Source organism: Cricetulus griseus, chromosome 6 (assembly GCF_003668045.3).
Source record: "Cricetulus griseus strain 17A/GY chromosome 6, alternate assembly CriGri-PICRH-1.0, whole genome shotgun sequence".
Classification (NCBI taxonomy): Eukaryota; Metazoa; Chordata; class Mammalia; order Rodentia; family Cricetidae; genus Cricetulus; species Cricetulus griseus.
The window spans coordinates 35,999,760-36,019,158 of record NC_048599.1 but is presented as its reverse complement, the minus strand read 5'-3'; the positions used below and the strand labels follow the sequence as shown (position 1 = coordinate 36,019,158).

At 42.1% G+C, this 19,399-nt stretch overlaps 1 protein-coding gene across 5 annotated transcripts in view; it reads right to left on the bottom strand.

Annotated features, from left to right (window-relative positions):
- The window catches only part of Kif16b (kinesin family member 16B), a 265,927-nt gene extending 262,849 nt beyond the window's left edge, over positions 1-3,078 (bottom strand). For 3 of the 5 annotated variants that reach the window (XR_004770654.1, XM_035447149.1, XM_035447151.1), the window contains exon 1: positions 2,888-3,077. Coding sequence is in view for 4 of the 5 variants with exons in the window: in XM_035447149.1 (XP_035303040.1) it covers positions 2,888-2,934 (47 nt within the window). In the remaining variant the exon portion in view is untranslated. Of the gene's footprint in view, positions 1-2,887 lie in introns of all 5 variants that reach the window. The other 2 variants (XM_035447150.1, XM_027421647.2) reach the window with 2 other exon arrangements.
- Positions 3,079-19,399: the final 16,321 nt, after the last annotated feature.

The following is a 19,399-nucleotide window of genomic DNA, read 5'->3' as shown; positions in this document are numbered from 1 at the left end:
CCAGGCCTCTTTTTGGCTTTGGTGGCATAGCCTGAAGCTTTCCTACTTGAAATATTAACTTTATATAAATGAATGACTTCCTTCAGTTGTCTCCAAAAATCACCTGAAATTCTTCCCAGCCAGAGCCAATGGCTCTAAGTAGCTTTTAAAAAATCGCACAAGCAAGTTTTTAATCATTAACTGTACAACTATGCATGAACGTGAAAATTCAAATAGTGAAAAGGGAAACTTTCCACCTTTGCCACCCATCTTCCTTCACAGAAGTACCACTGTTAGGTTCCTTATACATTGCTCCCACAGGCTGAGCTGGCTCTCTGTAGTTCTTTCACCCACACAGACATACACTCTATTCTACTATATGTGTGTATTATACGTATGTATGTGTCTTGTTTTGCTCAGTCTTCTAACTTGGCATTAGTTCATTTACGATGAATCCACATTTTCTACAAGCTGCAAAGAATTCTATCACATGACTTCAGTTACAAATCTATGTTTCAATATTCTGGTCACTTAATGATTTTTTTTTTTTTTTGCTGTTTTTGTTACAGCAAAGCCACACTATCCTTATAAATGCATCTTGGTAGATAAACCTTTGATCCATATATTAATTTTTTACAAATGAAGTTACCAGAGCAGTGCTAAGAACCAGTTACTTCCAATCACCACCATACCCTGCAGGACTCATGAATTAGGTCAAATACTTTGGGTTGCCATTAGCGTCGCTCTTTCTTCTCCACCGCCACTTTCTGGATCACTGGATCCTAAAACTACACTTAGGAAAGTTACTGGTATCCTCACCTCTTGGACCATGAAACTCCTTCATTTAGTACCATTTGATAACAACAGCTGCTACAGCCTTCAGGGAACTCTCATTCCTGTCAGAACAATGTACTGTGCTGGTTCATTTCCTAGGCAGCCAGCCCTTCTCACTGGAATCCTAAAGATGGGCACAGCCAATCTCAACTCCCATGATCCTCTATCCCCCATGTTCCTCTATAGATTTCCATATGATAATTCCAGAATCGTGGAGACTTAACCAGGATTCCACCAGCCTCAAGCAAGAAACATGATGTCCTTGTCCCCACACTTCAAAGAACAAGTTAAACATGCATGCAGCACTCACTGTCTGGACACTGAGTTGTAACTCACGTACTGGACCTCATGCATGTCTGAACAGCAGAGAATGCTCTCATCAACTCTTTCCAGCTCCTTGAACATCACACTTGAGCTACTGTCTCCCCTTCCCTCTCCTTTCCATACAATGAGTGGCCAGATTCTACCAAGACTACCAAGGGACTGTCTTGGTGTATTTACCCCACCTTCCCATTTCCACTTTTGGAAATGCTTCCTTACCTTCTACCCCAATCCTGAAGCCACCAGCATTGCCTGCTAGGCACAGACATCACATCTGCCTGCCTCCTCAAGGTATATGGCTTCTCTAAGACACTAAACTCACAGCACCACTTCCAGAAGGTTCAAGTTGATCAATCTTGTCAGTGTATCGTCAACCCTGCCTCCTTAGACAGTGGGCTCCTAGAAGACACTTAGCAACACCTCATCTGCCTTTTATTCCAGAGCCCAGCAAAATGTTGTACATTTGTGCACATTTAATAAGTATTTTCTATTTCCTAGCACATGTTCATATTCCAAAAAAAAGGAACTCTTTATAATGTAAATCCTCACTAAAAACATATTTTTAAATCACCTAAAAGACTTTGGGGCTTATTTATTTTGTATGAGTGGGTGTGTAAGGAAACAAACATTCTCCTGGGACTCTCTCTCTCTCACACACACTCATGAGACCATATACACACCAAACTCCCTAAAAAGTTTCAGAAGTAACTTAAAAATCACATACACAAAATTCACGGACTTCCAAAAGACTGGTATTTAATGGTTATATATGAAGATAATTGCTCTTCTACTTGCTGATAGGAAAACAGATTCAAGAGAGACCAGTAAAAATCTCTTGATTTTATGATCTTTTGGTGCCCTAGTCGGCTGCCAGAACCAGCAAACACTGAGCTCCAGAAGTCCCAACAATATGACTCAGGGAGAAAGGCCACATGGTAAGTCAAATGTCCAAGAACTGAGACAGCAATAAATACAAATGGTTTTGTGTGACCTCTGCCCCACAACTTGGAGGGCATCCTCTTAGCTGTACTTCATTCTTTGAAGTTAAGCCCATTTAAAAGTTAACTTTCTCAACATACTTTCTAAGCTAATGAGGAAGTCAGTGAAAAGGTTTTCAGAAAGTCAAAAGAGGAGAGTCACGCTGCAAAGCACTACTGCGTAGGAAAATATAAGAGGTTACACTCTAAATGTGTTCTCGTTTTGTGCCCCCTTAACATCGGCATTAGTCATACACATGCCATGTGACTCTCCTTCAAGGAGTCAAAACTTTGTTGAAGTTTCCTCATCCCCCATGTAAACCTTAACAACTGCTAAGTTACTGATTAGGTCCATGTTCAGGGACTGGAAAACCTCTCCAGCTTAAAAAGTAGCATGATATTTGAGACGTCCGAGTTGGCACAAATGAGGGTGTGCCTGACAGCTCGGGGAGCCCCTCACACTTCCAGGATCCCCCCAAAATTTCACTTCACGAACGTGGTCCCTTGGTGTTTTTAAAGGGCGAACAAGCAAGCCTCACGTTACTGGGATGGGTACGTGTATGGGAATCTCCCCAGCCTCGCGAACACTTTCCCTCAGAGTCCCCTTCAACACGCAAGACCTTTCCACATCCGGGCCGCCAGGGCCACTGGCAGGGCCAGGTGGGTCAGGGTTTTGTCCCTGTTGAATCCAGATTGGCCTGTGAGGGGAGCTGGAGACCGGCGGGCTGCCCGGGGTTAGGGTGTGGCGAGGGTGGGGGGCGGGAGGCCCCACTCACCTGCGATTCATGGGCCGGACTCTCACGGCCACCTTGACCGATGCCATGGCTCATCCCGGCCCGGCCCGCGGGGGCTCGCACCAAGCTTGCACCCCGCGGCCGCCGGCCACTCCAGCGACCGTGCCCGCGCCCCCGCCCACTTCCCTGTCTCCCGCCCTTCGGGACGGGCCGACCTGGAGTTGCTAGGCGGCCACACCTGCCAGGCCACTGAGCATGCCCAGAGCGGCTCCCGCCCGCGTGATCCGCGCACCGGGGTTTGGCGGCTGCCCACGGCGCTAAGGGGCGGAGCCCGGAAGCCTGGGCACCGCCTCCTGGGTGGCCTCGCCTTGAAGTCAATGGTATCCTACTGTGCGAACTAACCGAGAAAGATAAACCCAATTAGGCCCTGAGAGACATGGAAAGGAAGATGACTGTATTTTGGGACATTCTCAAGGAATCTGAGGAAAAATTACCGAAAACGAACTTTGCAACCATTAACATGGATCTGGCTTTATCCAGCCCGTGCTAGTCAACTCCTCTCTGTCTTGCTGAGAAGCAGTTATAAAATCGTAGTCGTGGACAACTATTGAGGACTTCTCTGATTCTTTAGAAAGGTCTAAGCATGTGTTCTGAACGCCACAACTTAGGGTACTAAGGAAACAAAAGATTGAGGATGTTTTGGGCAGATAGAAATGTTGCATTGGCAGGAATTATATCTAAGGAGTTTTCCCGTTTTTGTGAGTTTAGCTATTTAACTTTGTTCATTGACTGACCAAAAGTGAGAACACCCGGCCTTCTTTTTTAAGAAATCCTTTAGCATCAATAATAACCTCTTACGACCAGGCTCTCTTCCCTGCCATCTTACAACCTTAAGCACTTAGTTAACCTGCTGGTCACAAAAACTGCATCAACCCTGTCTTCCCCCTGCCCCATTCAGGGCAGCTCAGGACTTACAGACCAGCCCTCCTCCTGGACCCTGACCTTGCCTCTGGACTTGCTGATAAATGTGTAGAAGGCAAGCCTACTACTGACTTACACCTCACCCTCAAGGTCTCTAACCCGGCCACAATGGAACATTCCGCCCTCAGGACCTTCATATCCCCGCTGTTATTCCACACTCCCGGGCATAGAACTCGGGTTCAAATGGGCTCTTCTAGAAAGCTTAGCTGTGGTGCTCCCACACTCCCTGCGGGCTCCTGGTGGTTGGCTCCAGCTCCAAAACTAGCTATGAGTCTTCCAGGCTGCCTTAGCGAGCGCACAACTCTGAGGCTTGCCAGCAGATCTGGAACTCCCAAGGGTTTAGAAAATGGATTAAGTGAGATGACAGGTCGCCAACATGTTGTCCCCTAGCTCCAGGAATGGTCATCTCATCGGCTTTCCTAGAATCCCACAAGCTAAGTTAGAACCAGAGTGTACTCTTTGTTCCGGGCGCTACAAAGCCGGGTCAGAACTGCTTGGGTAACTCGAGGTGTGTGCAGAGTCAACCAATCAAGGGCGGGAAAACTCGGAGTGCTGGAATTGGTGAGCCTGCGCAGTGATAGAAGCTGCGGGCTCCTCCAGGAGCCGCGGTTAGCCTAGCAGCTCGCCGCCCTGGCAGTCACCGGCAGGGGCGGAGCCCGCCGACTACGGAAGCTGTATTGAGACAAACTGCAACGCGCTCTCAGGCAGGCGGGACTTCAACACCCAGAAAACCAGTTGCAGTGTCACTGCTACAACAATCAAGAACAGGTGTAAGACCTCTGTACTCAATGGCCACAAAATCCACCCCACCCTTAAAGATGACAGTATTACGGTGTAGTTTACTTCTTATTGTGATTTCCTGTACCTGATTTTTGTTTGAATTTGGGGTTATGTAGGCCGGTCTGTCCACTATTTCCAGCAGCCTGCATGTTCATAATCCTCCTCTGCTTCCAACACATAACTATTGGACACAAAACCGACAAGGTGCCGCGGCCCACGGAACCCAAACAGCAGGCCTGAAGATTTTAAGTTAGAAGCAGCGAGGTTTCTCGCCACAGACCTGACTGAACAGGCACTCCCTTGATTAATTTATTCTTTGCACTTCGAAGAAAAGATTACAGAGTGAAAGAGAGGATGATAAGATAAGGTGCCTGCTCTTCTTCTCAAACTTTAATCGAATGCCCTGATATCCCTTTTGTTTTCGTCTTTAGAAATTTTAGACAGTCTTCTCGGGGACTTCGCCTGCACAGAAGCTTCCTCTGGAAGTCAAGTATGGGGATGTCCAAAGGCTAACACAGCATCAGTGTGAGTGAGGACACCTGCCAGGAGGGCGGCTACTCAGAAGAGATGCTGAATAATCTTGAAAGTCCCTAAACTTGTATGAAGGGCGGGGGAATCTATATAGTCCACCCTAGTAAAAGGTCCAGCTATAGTTACAGCTGAGAGTTCAATATTAGAAGTCATCGAACTGTTGCAACTCTCTCAAATTTTGACTTTGAGATTATGAAAGTTGTGAAACTGATACTATAACGTATTATTTAACAAAAGTACTTATATGACTTCCTTACATATATTTTCTATACTTTAGTTCTTGTATTTCAGAAAAACTGATTTTTTTCTTTTGGATCTCATATCATTTATTTGATGGATTTAAAAATGTTATTCTGGGGCTGGAGTGATGACTCATTGCACTTAAGAGCACTTGCTGCTTTCATACGAGATAAGAATTCAGTTGTCAGCTGCCAGCACCTACATCTGGCAGCTCACAACCACCTGTAATTCCATTCCAGGTGATCCAATGTCCTGTTTGCACACACGTGCAAACACACACACACACACACACACACACACACACACACACACACTCAAAAGTAAATATTAAAAATTTTTCAAAGGAGAATAACTGTCACCAATAAGGCTCATGAATGTGTATAGGCATGTTATAGGCAAGTATGTATGATTTTGTCTCTTTTGGTATAACATTTTGATCTTCATTTATTAAACTTCTTCCTGGTTTTATTAAGCAACCGTATCATTTCTAAATAGGTGTCATGATTTAAAGTCCCCAAGTCTTCACAACCTTCAGTACAAAGTGGGAAAGCCTGCACCACCATGTTGATTCCACTTCAAAGCATTTGAATCAGTTGAAGAAGCCATTATCAGAAGGAAAACATTATGGACACAGCTACACCTTATTCTTTTTCTAGCTTCTAGAGAATAAAATGGATTTGCTCTTTCACAAACAGGACCTTTCAGAAACTTTGATAAACAAATTGACACATTTAAGTTGGGATAGAAGACGTAAGTGACATCTCATAAACAAATCTACTTTTTGGAGGGAGGGGGTTCAAGATAGGGTTTCTCTGTGGCTTTGGAGGCTGTCCTGGAACTAGCTCTTGTAGACCAGGCTAGTCTCAAACTCACAGAGAGCTGCCTGCCTCTAACTCCGAGTGCTGGGATTAAAAAGGTGTTTGACACCACCGCCTGGCACAAATCTCTTTTCTAAGTGCTATATAAGTACTAACTATAAGCATTATCTACACAATATGCTTACTATCCCCTTGCAGGAAGAGCTGCCCTTGAATTTAGGAGTTGTTGGGCAGTTCTGGTTAGATTTTTTAGTTATTTATTTTTGGTCAGCTTGACTGTTGTCAGCCTCGGTAGTAGCCCCACAGTGATGCCATTCTATTGTAGCCCATCTTTGTGGGGCTTCAGTCCAAATCCAGCGACTTGCCTGGTACTTACCTGAGAGGGGGAGTGTGGATTGAGAAATGGCAGGTAAAGACGCTTAAATAAAAGACAGAGACACAGAATATAGTCAGGAGGGCAATCCAGTGAATACTGGGTGCCCCAAGTTTATCCTTCTACATTCTTAAATACCCCAACCAAAAGGGGGACATGGCAAAAGACTTCTTTGTCACATATAAGAAACAAACAGACTTTCTTCCTTTAATTCTTCAAACATTTGGTAACCATACCTTAGACTCAATTTCCCTTTATCCAGCCTCGAGGGTCCAGAGTAACCACACCTCAGACCAAGTCCATTGTTATTTAGATAAGACATCCACTACCAAGATCAAAACAACCACTCCTTAGACCTTTAGGTCTTATGACTTTAACCTAGGAAGACTAAGGAGAGTTTTGAATTCTCTGACCTTGAGCCAAGATGAAGAGGAGCCATCTTTATGGGCCCTGACACTTGATACAATCTAAAAGTAAAATAATAATATTGCCTACATAATACTTCCATAATAATAAATTACCTCCATAATAATAAAATTACCTCCATAAATAATAGCTCCATCAAATTGGCCTTTAGGCAAATCTGTGGGGCATTTTCTTGATTAATGACTAATGTGAGAGGACTAAGCCCATTGTGGGTAGTCCTGGGTTTTATAAGAAAGCAGTATGAGGGCAGGCATGTGGGCCTCACCTTTAATCCCAGCACTCTGGAGGTAGAGGCAGGGGATCTCTGAATTCTAGGCCAGCCTGGTCCACATACTGAGTTTCTGGGCAGCCAAGGCTACATTGTGAGATCCTGCCACAAAAAACAAAAAACAAAAAACAAAAAAACAAATATACACACAGACTCAGCAGACTGTAAGGAGATAGCCAGCCGGTAAGCAGCATCACTCCATGATCTCTGCTTCACTTCCCACATCCAGGTTTCTGCCTTCAACTTCTCCTAATGGCGGACTGTGACCTGAGAGTTTAAGATGAATACACCCTTTCCTCCCTAAATTGTTTTTAGTCACTGGTGTTTTATCACAGCAACAGAAACCAAACTAAGATGGCTGCAAACCAATAAGCAAAAGTACTCTACTGCTTTTCAAGAGCTGCACAGCAATATCAGAAACAGAAATGATAGGCACCAAATGCAAATCCAGCATGGTTTTTATTTTCTAACTTATGAAATTTAAAGGTGTGGTTAGACTCCCCAGACTTACTAAATGTTAAAAGGAAAGGTAATTTGAAATGTGTACCTTGGAGTCTGAAAGAAAACCTAGGCGACAAGGTAACTGTAAAAATAATCACAAAAAAGTCATGCTTAGTAATTTCAGTAAAGCTATAAGCAGGTTGTCCTGAATACCAGTTTTCTTTTATAGCAAAGTGAATGAAGAAATCACAGAAGATTCAATTTAATAGAAGTGATCACCCTAAATTACAGTCATTTTATATACTAAGATGAAAAAGATTGTTTTCAATTGCATAAAACTATACCTATGGTCACAAATGGTTCAGAATCGATACACTTCATAGAGTTGGTGGCAGCATCTCACCTCCTTAAGGGCAAGAAAACACATTTTCCCCCATCAAAAGGCCAGGGAAGAGTCTCATGGACTCAGGCTTTCTGAAGACAGGCCTTGCAGAAGAGACAGAATTTGAACTGCCAAGATGGGTAAGAAAGGAACTTCTGAAACAAAAGCAATATCTTAGAAAAATGTTTTGAGTTCTGAGAAGTTCTCACTTCTTAATCAGTGAGAAAGCCTCTTTACCTGAAATAGAATGTGAAGGTTTTAAAAATAACCACACGGAGGATATAGGTCATGGTAGACCATTGCTTAGCAGGTCAATAGCCTGGGTTCTATTTCCAGCACCAGTTTTGTTGTTATTGTTGTTTGGTTTTTGTTTTTGTTTGCTTGTTTGTTTGTTTTTAGATTTTCCAAGACAGGGTTTCTCTGTGGCTTCTGAGGCTGTCCTGGAACTTGCCCTTATAGACCAAGCTGGTCTCAAACTCACAGAGATTTGCCTGCCTCTGCCTCCCAAGTGCTGGGACTAAAGGCGTGCACCACCACCACCCGGCCCAGCACCAGTTATAAAAATAGTTATAATTTTGCTCTTGTGCAGCAGGCATGCCTCAAAGTGTCCTTCTGCTGTGCCTCTTCATTGGAGGTGAACTCTGCCACTGCAGGTCTTCAGAACTGGCTGTGGAACTTTCTTTGGCTCACAGAATGCAGCAGGGTTGACTTCCTGAGATCTTCAAACTTTGGCCTCAAGAAGCCATGCATGCTTCAAAACTCAAGTCCCATGGTCCTGGCTACTATTATGTGGCCAAGTCCAGGGTATCCTGCTGAATGACTCAGTCCAACCCAGCCATGAAGCCAGTAACCAGTCAAGCACACCAGGCTTGTGAAGGTTACCCAAGACCAGCAAGTCCCAAGCAAATTAGGCACAGATCACATGTGACCAAAGGGGGATAAGAATGACTGACCCCATTCAGACCAATAGAACTAGCACACTGACCAATAGCCATTGCTGAAGCTCCTAGGATTTTAGGTGTGTATTATTGGTCACATAAAGAACAATTCAGTAACAGAAAAGCACTGGCAAGCAAAGGCCCTACTCAGATTTCTTTAGGATTACAGCAGAATTCTCAGAGTCCCCATGGTCATTGTTCATTTGTTCTTGAAGACACCAAGGCAAAGTGACCTTGGAAACCTCTTTCCTCACCCAGTTTCGGAACATCAGTCAATGCAGCAGATTTGTGGAAGCATGGGTGCTCTCTGAGCATGTGTTGTGCACTGCCATCTCTATACCTGACACTCTCTCTTCCCCCACAGTCATTTGCTTGGGCTTTAACTTCCTGGTCCTGTCACTGCATCCACTAGCAGTGATCACTCCCTCCTCTGCATGCTGTGTTGCATAGTTGGCCTGGCTCATTTGTGACTTGCTGGAACCAAAGTATAATTTCTTTTGAGGCAAGTTGGCCTGGAACTCTCACTCCTCTTGCCTCAGCCTCCCCAGCTTCAATGGTATATTTAAAAGCTGTCTTTCTGTATCTCTCTTCCAATAAGATTGCAAAGCCTTTAGGGATAAAGAATGGGTCTTGCAATTCTCTATACTCCCAGTGATGTCAGCTTTGTAAGTAGTCAACTTGACAATTAGCAAAACTAATAAACTTATTACACCATTCTCTTTCTTCAGGTGACCAGTGTATATATTTGTGAATTTTCTACATGATGATTTTCTGGCCTATTTTGTCCCTTTTTGTTCTTCTAAGTGGCCCATAACATTGAGGTTATGCCATTTGTTACTGTCAAGCTTAATTAAGCCCATTATAACTCATTAACCCCTGTGCGTGCTTTTTAATTAACATTGATTAACACAAACAAGTACAAAATAGGCCATCAGCACTTTCCAGAAGTGCTGATTCTGATTGTATTGGTAATTCAATACAGTGTTGAAGATGGCAGGATAGCAATTTGTACTCTCTTTACAGGAGGAGACAAATGCTAAGGCATAAAACTAAGCCTAGATACAAACCACTTCACTCATCCATTTCACCTGATGAAGCCTTTACCTACTAACTCTTGCTATGGTGGTGTAAACCTTGAGTAAGATTGCTGAAGGAACAATGCTAAATAACTTGCCTAATTGCATTCCTGGGACAAATAAGGGAGGTGTTTTAAAGCCGACAGATGGATGGTAGATGGACTAGTCATAGCAAACCAGCCCCTTGGGCACATGATAGACAACTAGAGGCCAAGATTGCATTTTGTAGTTCTGGGATCAAGTCCAGAGTTTGATTGCAACAGGTTAAATGGTGAGAAGGCTCAACAATGAGGACCCCAGAGAAAGTGACTCCAAAAAACACTTGGAGTGTAGGAACAACCTAGAAATGAATTGTCCTTGCCTGAGGCAGGCAGATCTTTGCGATTTCAAGGTCAGCCTGGACTACAAAGTGAGTTCCAGGACAACCAGGGTTACACAGAGTAAGCCCTATCTTGAAAAAGAAAGTCTTTGCCTATCCAACAACATTTCCACCAAAATATGCTATGTCTCAGATGGTGTTTAGGTACTCTTTCCTCCATATCAGGAGTCATGTATATCCCGGAGTTTAGGTCAAGGAAAGGCCACCATGCTCATATGGAAGGAGTCACATGTCCAGGAAAGGATGGGCACATGTTCGGACTTACATATTTCCATGAGGAAACACAGTGTTTCTGTGCTTCTTTGTTTTGTTTTGTGTCAAAAGAGGTTCAGTGAGATTCTGCCTCACTGCCCTCCAGGGAAGGATCCATGGAACTGATACCATCCAAATCAATTGACCTGGCGCAGATGACTAGATAATGAGGTCATGGAATGCTTATGGCTCATGTTTCTACACCAGGAAATGTACTGCAGAAGTCAGTCATTCAAATGCTGCAAGGAGTGTCCCTGTATAATGGGGGTGCTTCGGGTCCTAGCTGAGGGTCGGAATATGCCATAGATAGTAAGCCTTATACACACCTGTGTGACTCACAAAGTAGAAATCTGCCAGGTGTAAAATATGTGAAAAACTGGTAAGGGCCATAGAGCTTCAAAGTACTGAAGCTTGGGTTTGAGACAGATATCTGTGTCCTGGAGGTTGGGGCATTCTTCATTGCCTTCTCAGCAGAGGTGGGCTGGAGAAATCTCTAGAGATGGAAAAGTAGCTGTCAGAAGCAATAACAGACTAAAGATGGAAGAAAAATAGCATACAAATCCAAGTTGATGCAAAGTGTCAGAGTTACACGACACTGTGATATTGGCCACAGTCCCCTTTGGTAGATGGAGCATTCCTCCCTGCTGTTACCAAATATTGCACTGGAGGTATTTTAAGAATCCCAGCAGAGTTTTGGAGTCATGTGATCCTCTTTCCCAAAGTCTCATTGACATTCCCCCTCCCTCAGCTATTTGTATAAACCTTACAAGTTTTTGTTCTTCTTACTTTTAAAGAAGATATAAAATATACTCAATGGGTACATAAAGTCCAAGTGGATAAATTGTCTCACGTGTGTATACTCATTTGCTATAGAAGAATATCTGAGAGTAGGTGATAATATGAAAAATGAAGGGTTATTTTGCCTCACAGAGAAGAGGGAGTTCAAAAGCATAAAGTCTCCATTGTCTTAGCTTCTGAGGGAGCCCTTAGCAGCTTCAGCTCATGGAGAAAATGAAAAATGGAAATGTGAACATAAACGTTCCAAAGACAAAGAAAACACACTGGCCCCAGAAACATCACATCATGAGTCCGCATGCCTGTTACCCAAAAGGTCACCACTGGGCTTCATTTCCTAAAGCCTTGTGAGATTAAACACCAGCATAATTTCTGTGATGAAAAACCCTACCCAAACCACTGTAATAACCAGATAACAGCCACCCAGATGAGATTCCAAACATTGCACCAATAATAATAATAATAATAATAATAATAATAACAACAACAACAACAACAAATGATTCCCATGAGGTAAGGGCTCCTTATTTTTAAGCTCAGGTATAGAGTAACTATTTTAAGACAGTAATAGGCATACATTTTAGAATGCACACATATAAACTTTAACAAATGCAGATGGTGGCATGGCTCCCAAGGATCAAGCTATATAAAGACACTGTCACCTGCCAAAATTCCCCCAGGCCCTTTGTAGAACCTTTCTTCTATTCCAACCCCCTAGCAATCACCAATCTGTTTTCTGTGTTCCCATGGTTCATTTTTTCTAGAATAACATGTAAATTGAATCATAGAATGCATGCCTTTTGGAGTTTGGCTTTGCATAATGCATTTGAAATGCATCTGTATTGTTAGATGTACCCATGACTCCTTCTGTTACTGAATTTAATTATACCACAGTCTGTTTAGTGGCTCACCAGTCAGAGGACATTTGGTTTATTTCCAGTTCTGAGCAATTATGAATAAAGCCATTATAAATGGTCACACACTGAGTTTTGTGTGAGCTGAAAGTATTCATTTCTTTGCCATAAAAACCTAGGAAGTAGCATTTCTCAATCTATGCTAATGTATGTTTGACTATTTATTGGTTTATAAAGAAAAACCATTCTCTAAAGTCGAGTTATACCATTTTGTATACCTATCAACAATGAATGAGAGTTTTAATTGGAAAACACATGCACACACTGATGTGTGTGTGCACGCATATGAGAGAGAGAAAGAGAGAAAGAGAGAGAGAGAGAGAGAGAGAGAGAGAGAGAGAGAGAGAGAGAGAGTATTTGTGGTGTTAGAGAAAGAGATAGTTAAGTGCTCTACCACCAAGCTATATTTCTAGCCCATAGTTTGCTCAGAGTCTTGTTATTTAGTCTAGTTGACATCAAATTCACGATGTTATGTAGACCTCTCCATTATTGGGATCACAGGTGTGCACTGCCACACATAGCTTGATTGTGCCAAATTCTCATCAGTGTTTGACATGCTGATATTTTGGAGCCATTTACTAGAGATATGGCATAGATTTTTGAAGCTCAACTACATGTTCATAAAACGTATTGCTATCTTTAGAGAAGACTTGAAATCAATCTTAAATCTATTTATACATGAGAGCAACTAAATGGAGCTCATGTTAATGATTCTATCTGGAGCTACTTGGACCTTAACTATAAATAGATGGATAGATAGATAAATGATTGATAGATAGCTTTTTCTCTTTCTCTTCCCCATCTCTGTCTTTACAGCTTGACTGTACCTTTGCTTTTCTTTGAAACACTAATAAAATTGTCCTTGAGCTTCCTTGTGAGTCCATATCTAAATTATTTTACTAAGAAGGCCAACATGCCACAAAGGAAAACACCGGTTTCACTGGTAGCAGTATTTCATAATTTTTTTTCAAGATTAAATTTCTGTGTGTGTGTGTGTGTGTGTGTGTGTGTGTGTGTGTGTGTGTGTGTTTCTTGGGTACTTGTGCATGTGTGGATGCATATATGTATGTGTTCAAAACCAAATTGTATGTTTATTCATGTGCATACTGTTAGTATTCATGCATTTGTACTGGCCTGCCCTTGGAGTTCTGACAGGATATGCCCTCAGCTGCAGGCACTAAGAGCATCACCTATGCCTATTCACTATGTTCCCTTTTAAAAGGACGCTGCCCATCTCTCATCTTCTCCCATCTTCCTCTCTCTCTCTCTCTCTCTCTCTCTCTCTCTCTCTCTCTCTCTGCCTCTTTTTCATCTCACCCATTGCTCTTATCCCCAGAGGCTGGTTTCCCCTCCACTTCCCCCCTTTATGTTCCCTTTCCCCTAATTACCTCCCCAACATGAATCTGTTGCATGGCCTCTTTCTTTCTCAAGCTGCTTTTTAAATTACAACCCATACCATGTGTAGGTGTATATACTGCTTATGTAATGAGAGATGCCATTATTTGATTTGGGTCCACAATCTCTATGATTTCATCAAATTATTTAAAAAAACTCCCCCTTTCTCTTTTACTCTATCTATCCCTTTCTCTGTCTCTCTGTGTGTCTCTGTCTGTCTGTGTCTGTCTGTCTCTCTCTCTCTCTCTCTCTCTCTCTCTCTCTCTCTCTCTCTCTCTGTGTGTGTGTGTGTGTATGTGTGTGTGTGTACAGTTGCTGATGTTCAAGGGACAACTGTGGGGGGCACACACTTGGTGACGTTCGGAGATGACTTTCTGGAGTTTGTCTTTGCCTTTATATATTGAAGCAGAGTCTCTCTTGATGTCTGACGTTGGTGGCACACGCCTTTAATCCCAGCACTCAAGAGGCAGAGGCAAGTGGATCTGTGAGTTTGAGGCCAGCCTGGTCTATAGAGCGAGTTCCAGGACAGCCTCCAAAGCAATATAGAGATACCCTGTCTTGAAAAAAAAAAGGAAAAAGAAAAAAGAAAAAGAAGAAAGAAAGAAAGAAAGAAAGAAAGAAAGAAAGAAAGAAAGAAAGAAAGAAAGAAAGAAAGAAAGCCGGGCATTGGTGGTGCACTTCTTTAATCCCAGCACTCAGGAGGCAGAGGCAGGTGGATCTCTGTGAGTTCCAGGCCAGCCTGGTCTACAAGAGCTGGTTCCAGGACAGCCTCCAAAGCCACAGGGAAACCCTGTCTTGAAAAAAAAAAAAGGAAGGAAGGAAGGAAGGAAGGAAGGAAGGAAGGAAGAAAAAAGAAAGAAAGGAAAGAAAGAAAAGTCCATCTTTTATTTTACTGTTACTTCCTCTCGTCTCCCTATAGATGCTGGTCACCATATCTATTTTAGTTGTATTCTGGGGACTGAACTTGGGTCAGTAGGTTTATGCACCTAGAACTTTTATGTGCAAAGCTGCTTTACTGGTTCCTATTTTCTATTACTTGTTTACCTCTTCCATCTCTTCCACAAGAATAGGAAGAATATTCTGTGTCTTTCGGAATGTGCTGATCTCCTCAAACTTGCATGTTAGAGATTATTCTATTCTTTATAAATAAAAAATTTTGGCCAAGGTATGTCTAAGTGGTAAATGTGTGCAAGGTCCTGGATTCAAATCCCACAAATTGAGGGAGGAAAAGGAGAGGGAAAGACATCATATTCCTCATATTGGAAGTGGGGTAAAGGAATGAGAAAGCCAAAAGAACAGTTTGCCCATGACAACAACTGTTCACTAGGCCTATACAAGCAAAGCTTTCTAGGTTTATCAGATGGGCCAACACAGGGGGAAAAAAAAGCAAGATATCCAGGTATCAAGACTCTGTAGCCTATCTAAAAAAGTCAATTATAATGAAGTTCCAGGACGAGTGCCAAGCTCTTTCTTTGCTGACTGTATAGAAAGACTTTATCATGGAACCAAGTACAATCTGAAAGAAGGGAGGGGTAAAGAGAGGGAACTGTAAATTTCTCCTATACATCTACTTCCAAAAAGAGATCTAATTCCAGCAACTAAATATCAGCTTCACTCCCACCACGGCCTCCAAGATGGATGACCCATGTAGCAGAGTCTCAGCAAATGTTTCCTGTCCAAGGTCACATGGACAGGATGCATCCATTTCCTGAAATGAACCCCATCATGGAAGCCTTTTTGAAGCTGCCAGAGCTTATGAGCCACTTGCTGATGGAGTGGGGTAATGGCACGGCCAAGTGATTGAAAGGGCTTAGAATGTGATTTCCTATTTGGTTCAGACAAAATAAAACCATTATCAGTGCTTCATCTTTTTTTTAAGGAGATTGTTTTCCGAGCTCTTCCGTGCTGAAGCCTGTTCCAGTACCGACGAACGATATTATCCTGTCACAATTATAGATCAGTTCATCACCAACCCAGCTTCCAATCTTTTTGAACTCTTTCTAGAGAAAATGACTTTTCTGGGCCTAGCTTATCTCCAGGTATGTTGCCTTCCCAAAAAGATGTTGCTACAACCATCCATTTAACCATAGAGAGCAACGGACTCAGACACTGAGGGATTTACAAGTAGCTGCCACCTGTGTGAAGCTAACACCCATCATTAATCCTGGGTCAGGAATAATGAGAGATGTATGGATTCAATAGGAGTGGTTGTGTGCTTGAATGAATTATGAAAATCCCTAATGTGAAAGCAATTATGGTCCCTTGGCACTTTTGTTACCTGTCTGAAGTGGGCCTGTGTCCACTGACTTACATAGACAAACCACAGAGAAGCCACTGAAAGAAATCTCTACTCTCCCTCTCACACCTTACCCATTATGAGCCCACACAGTCAGGCCAGCTCTATTTTGATTTTCAGGTATCATATTGCTGTATCTATTTTTTCCTTTTCTCTTTCTTTCTTCCTTCCTTCCTTCCTTCCTTTCTTCCTTCCTTCCTTCCTTCCTTCCTTCCTTCCTTCCTTCCTTCCTTCTTCCTTCCCCTCTCCTTCCCTTCCTTCCTCCCTCCTTTCCTCTGTTTGTTACATTCCAGGAACATAGCAAGCAGAAGGCTTCATCCCAGCCCCATATTATCAGTAGAAAATTCTCTAGCTTTGTACGTTTCCAGAATTAGCATATCATTCATTTATTTTAACAGGTGTATACAAATGCATACAGCCATTAACTTGATACTGTTTTATTTATGATAAAATAGAAAATTACCATTTAAGCATTTTTTTAAGCATAGAGTTTAGTGACTTTAAATAATCCATGTTATCTTATGTCACCACTGTCCGTTTCTTGAACTTTTTCCTCTTCTCAAACAGAAAATCTATACTCACTACATGCAAAATCCCCACCCCTGAAACCGCTATTCCACTTTCTGTCTCTATTAGCCAGACTACTCATTCTAGGGGAATCATGTAGCATTTGGTTTTTGTTAATGTTTGTTTCTGTTCATCTCCCCAAGTCTAATGTCTTCAAGTTTCTTGAATATTGTAGTGTATTTTAGAATCTTATTCTTTTTTAAGGTTGACTGATATTTTCTTATGTGCATATACAACTTTATGTGTGTAGGTTTGGATTGTGTAATGTAACTCGTACTGGCAAATTGCCTTGTACTGTTTGCTGTTGTTGAGGCTGACTATGAGAACAGAAGATGAGACCCCTTGTCTCAGAAGCCACAGAGTTTATTTTATGTATCCTTCAAATCTCCTCTTTAACAGGGAGAAAGGAGGAGGCCAGTGAACTGAAGTTGTTAAAGACATCACAGAGAAGGGCTAGAGAAATGGCTAAAGGAGTCAGATTCACTTCTCAGGTCCTAAATGGCAACTGTTCACAGTGCCAGTTCCAGCAGATCTGAGGCCCTCTTCTGACCTCAGGGGCACCAAGCTCACAATTGGTGCTCATACATATAAGCAGACAAACCACTCACCTATAAATCTAATTAAATTTTTCAATAACATAAATCTTTTAAAAATCTTCACAACCTCGAAATAGCTGGTTGGTAAGCCACTTCCAACAGAAGTTACTACTGTTTATCATGACGTAAACATGCCTGCAGTTGGTTCCAGATCATCCATGGAGCAAACTTTTCATCAGAACTCTAGTCTAACTGTTGTAGCCTAGCTTTCTTGATTGATTTCAGCTTGGTGCTATAAATGCCCAATTTGAAGTTGTTTTGCTATCTATCTTCTGCCTGCTCTTTGTATTTGTGTGTGTGTGTGTGTGTGTGTGTGTGTGTGTGTGTGTGTGTGTGTGTGTGTGTGTGTGTGTGTGTGGTTTGTTTGTTTGTTTGTTTGTTTAACTTGGAACCCTCATCTGAGAGGAAATGCTAGAACCCTGCTCTGTCTAGACTCCTAATCAACAACTCCAGCTAGCCACCTCAAGTCAATTCTTGTGGATGCTTTAAGTGCCAACTTGATAATATCTTTTTTTGAGGGGGGGGGTTTCCAAGACAGGGTTTCTCTGTGGCTTTGAAGCCTGTCCTAGAACTAGCTCTTGTAGACCAGGGTGGTCTCGAACTCACAGAGATCTGCCTGCCTCTGCCTCTTGTGTGCTGGGATTAAAGATGTGCACCACCACCACCTGACTAACTTGATGATATCTATCTGATATTTATTTTTGCTTTTGCTTTTGCTTGATACATGCTTAATAAACTCTCTTATTTAAAGCTGAAAGTACAGTTTTCATAGATCATTTTTCATATGGCACAATTGTTTTTACTTTCTAGCTACTGTGAATATTGGTCCTATGGCCATAAGTATACATTTTTATCAAGTTCTTGCTTTCTATTATATCAAGTATATAACTAGAATCTGAGATATCTGCATTATGTATAACCTTGTGTTTAATTGCTTAAGAAACCACTATGTCATTTTTCACAGCAGCTACATCATTTTATATTCTCCTAATACACAAATATTCCAAATTCCAAAAAAACTCACCAAATTTTATTTCAGAAAAATAGTGTCTTAGGACAGTGAGAGGGCCAAGTTGGTAAAGACATTTGTAAGCAATACTTTGTGACCTGACTTTGAACCCTGATACTTGCATGGTGGAAGAAGACAACTGACTCCAACAGGTGTCATTTCGGCTCCTCAGATTGCCATGGCCTACACAATAACCTCTCTACCCACATACATACAAAATAAATAAATAAAAATTTTAAGAAGGGAGTTTTTTTTTTTGTGATGTGGATGGGTTTTGTTTGCTTGTTTGCTTGCTTGCTTTTTTCCCTAGTTCTAGGAAACACACCTACAGTCTCAAGCACTGTAAAAAAATCTATCTTCTGTGGAGTCACTGCCAAGATTTGCTTTTGTGGTAATGGGATCTTGAAGTCAAGGTTCTCATACTTCAGCCTATCCAATGCTGTGAAACGTATGTGTCTAGCTGTATTTTCTTAAATGATAGTCATCCAAATAGGCCCTATTATGGGTGTTTTTAAGTGAAGTAATCACTCTTTCTTCACAGAATTGCTACTAAAGAAGAGGGGGAGCCAGGCATGGTGGGCCCATACCCATTCATCTCGGCACTTGAGAGACTGAGGAAGGAAGATGGTAATTGTGAGGCCAGCTTACATAGTAAGACCCTCTCTCCAAACAAACAAAAAGTGTGGGAGGGGAGAAAAGAAGGGTGGAAAGAAGGTTATGAGATCACTGAGTAGTCAATCAAGAAATTAGGGAAATAGCACTATCACCAGAATCTGGGTCCCCTTTCTATCCACCAGGATGGAGATTCTAGTCTTCCAAATTTCCTCACCGTGCTGCACTGCTGGACTGAATCCCCCGGAACTGTAAGCTAAAATAAAACTTTTTTCTTCCACTAACTTGCTTATTGTCAGGATATTTTATCACAGCAACAGAAAGTAACTACTAATACATGAAGTTTTAGCCAGAGTAATTAAACAGGAAAAATAAACACAAGGCAGTTAGATGTAAAAAGTAAACTATCTCTGTTTATAGGAGACATGTTATAGGAGACAAGCAAAAAAATCTCAAGGAGCCGGGCGTTGGTGGTGCACGCCTTT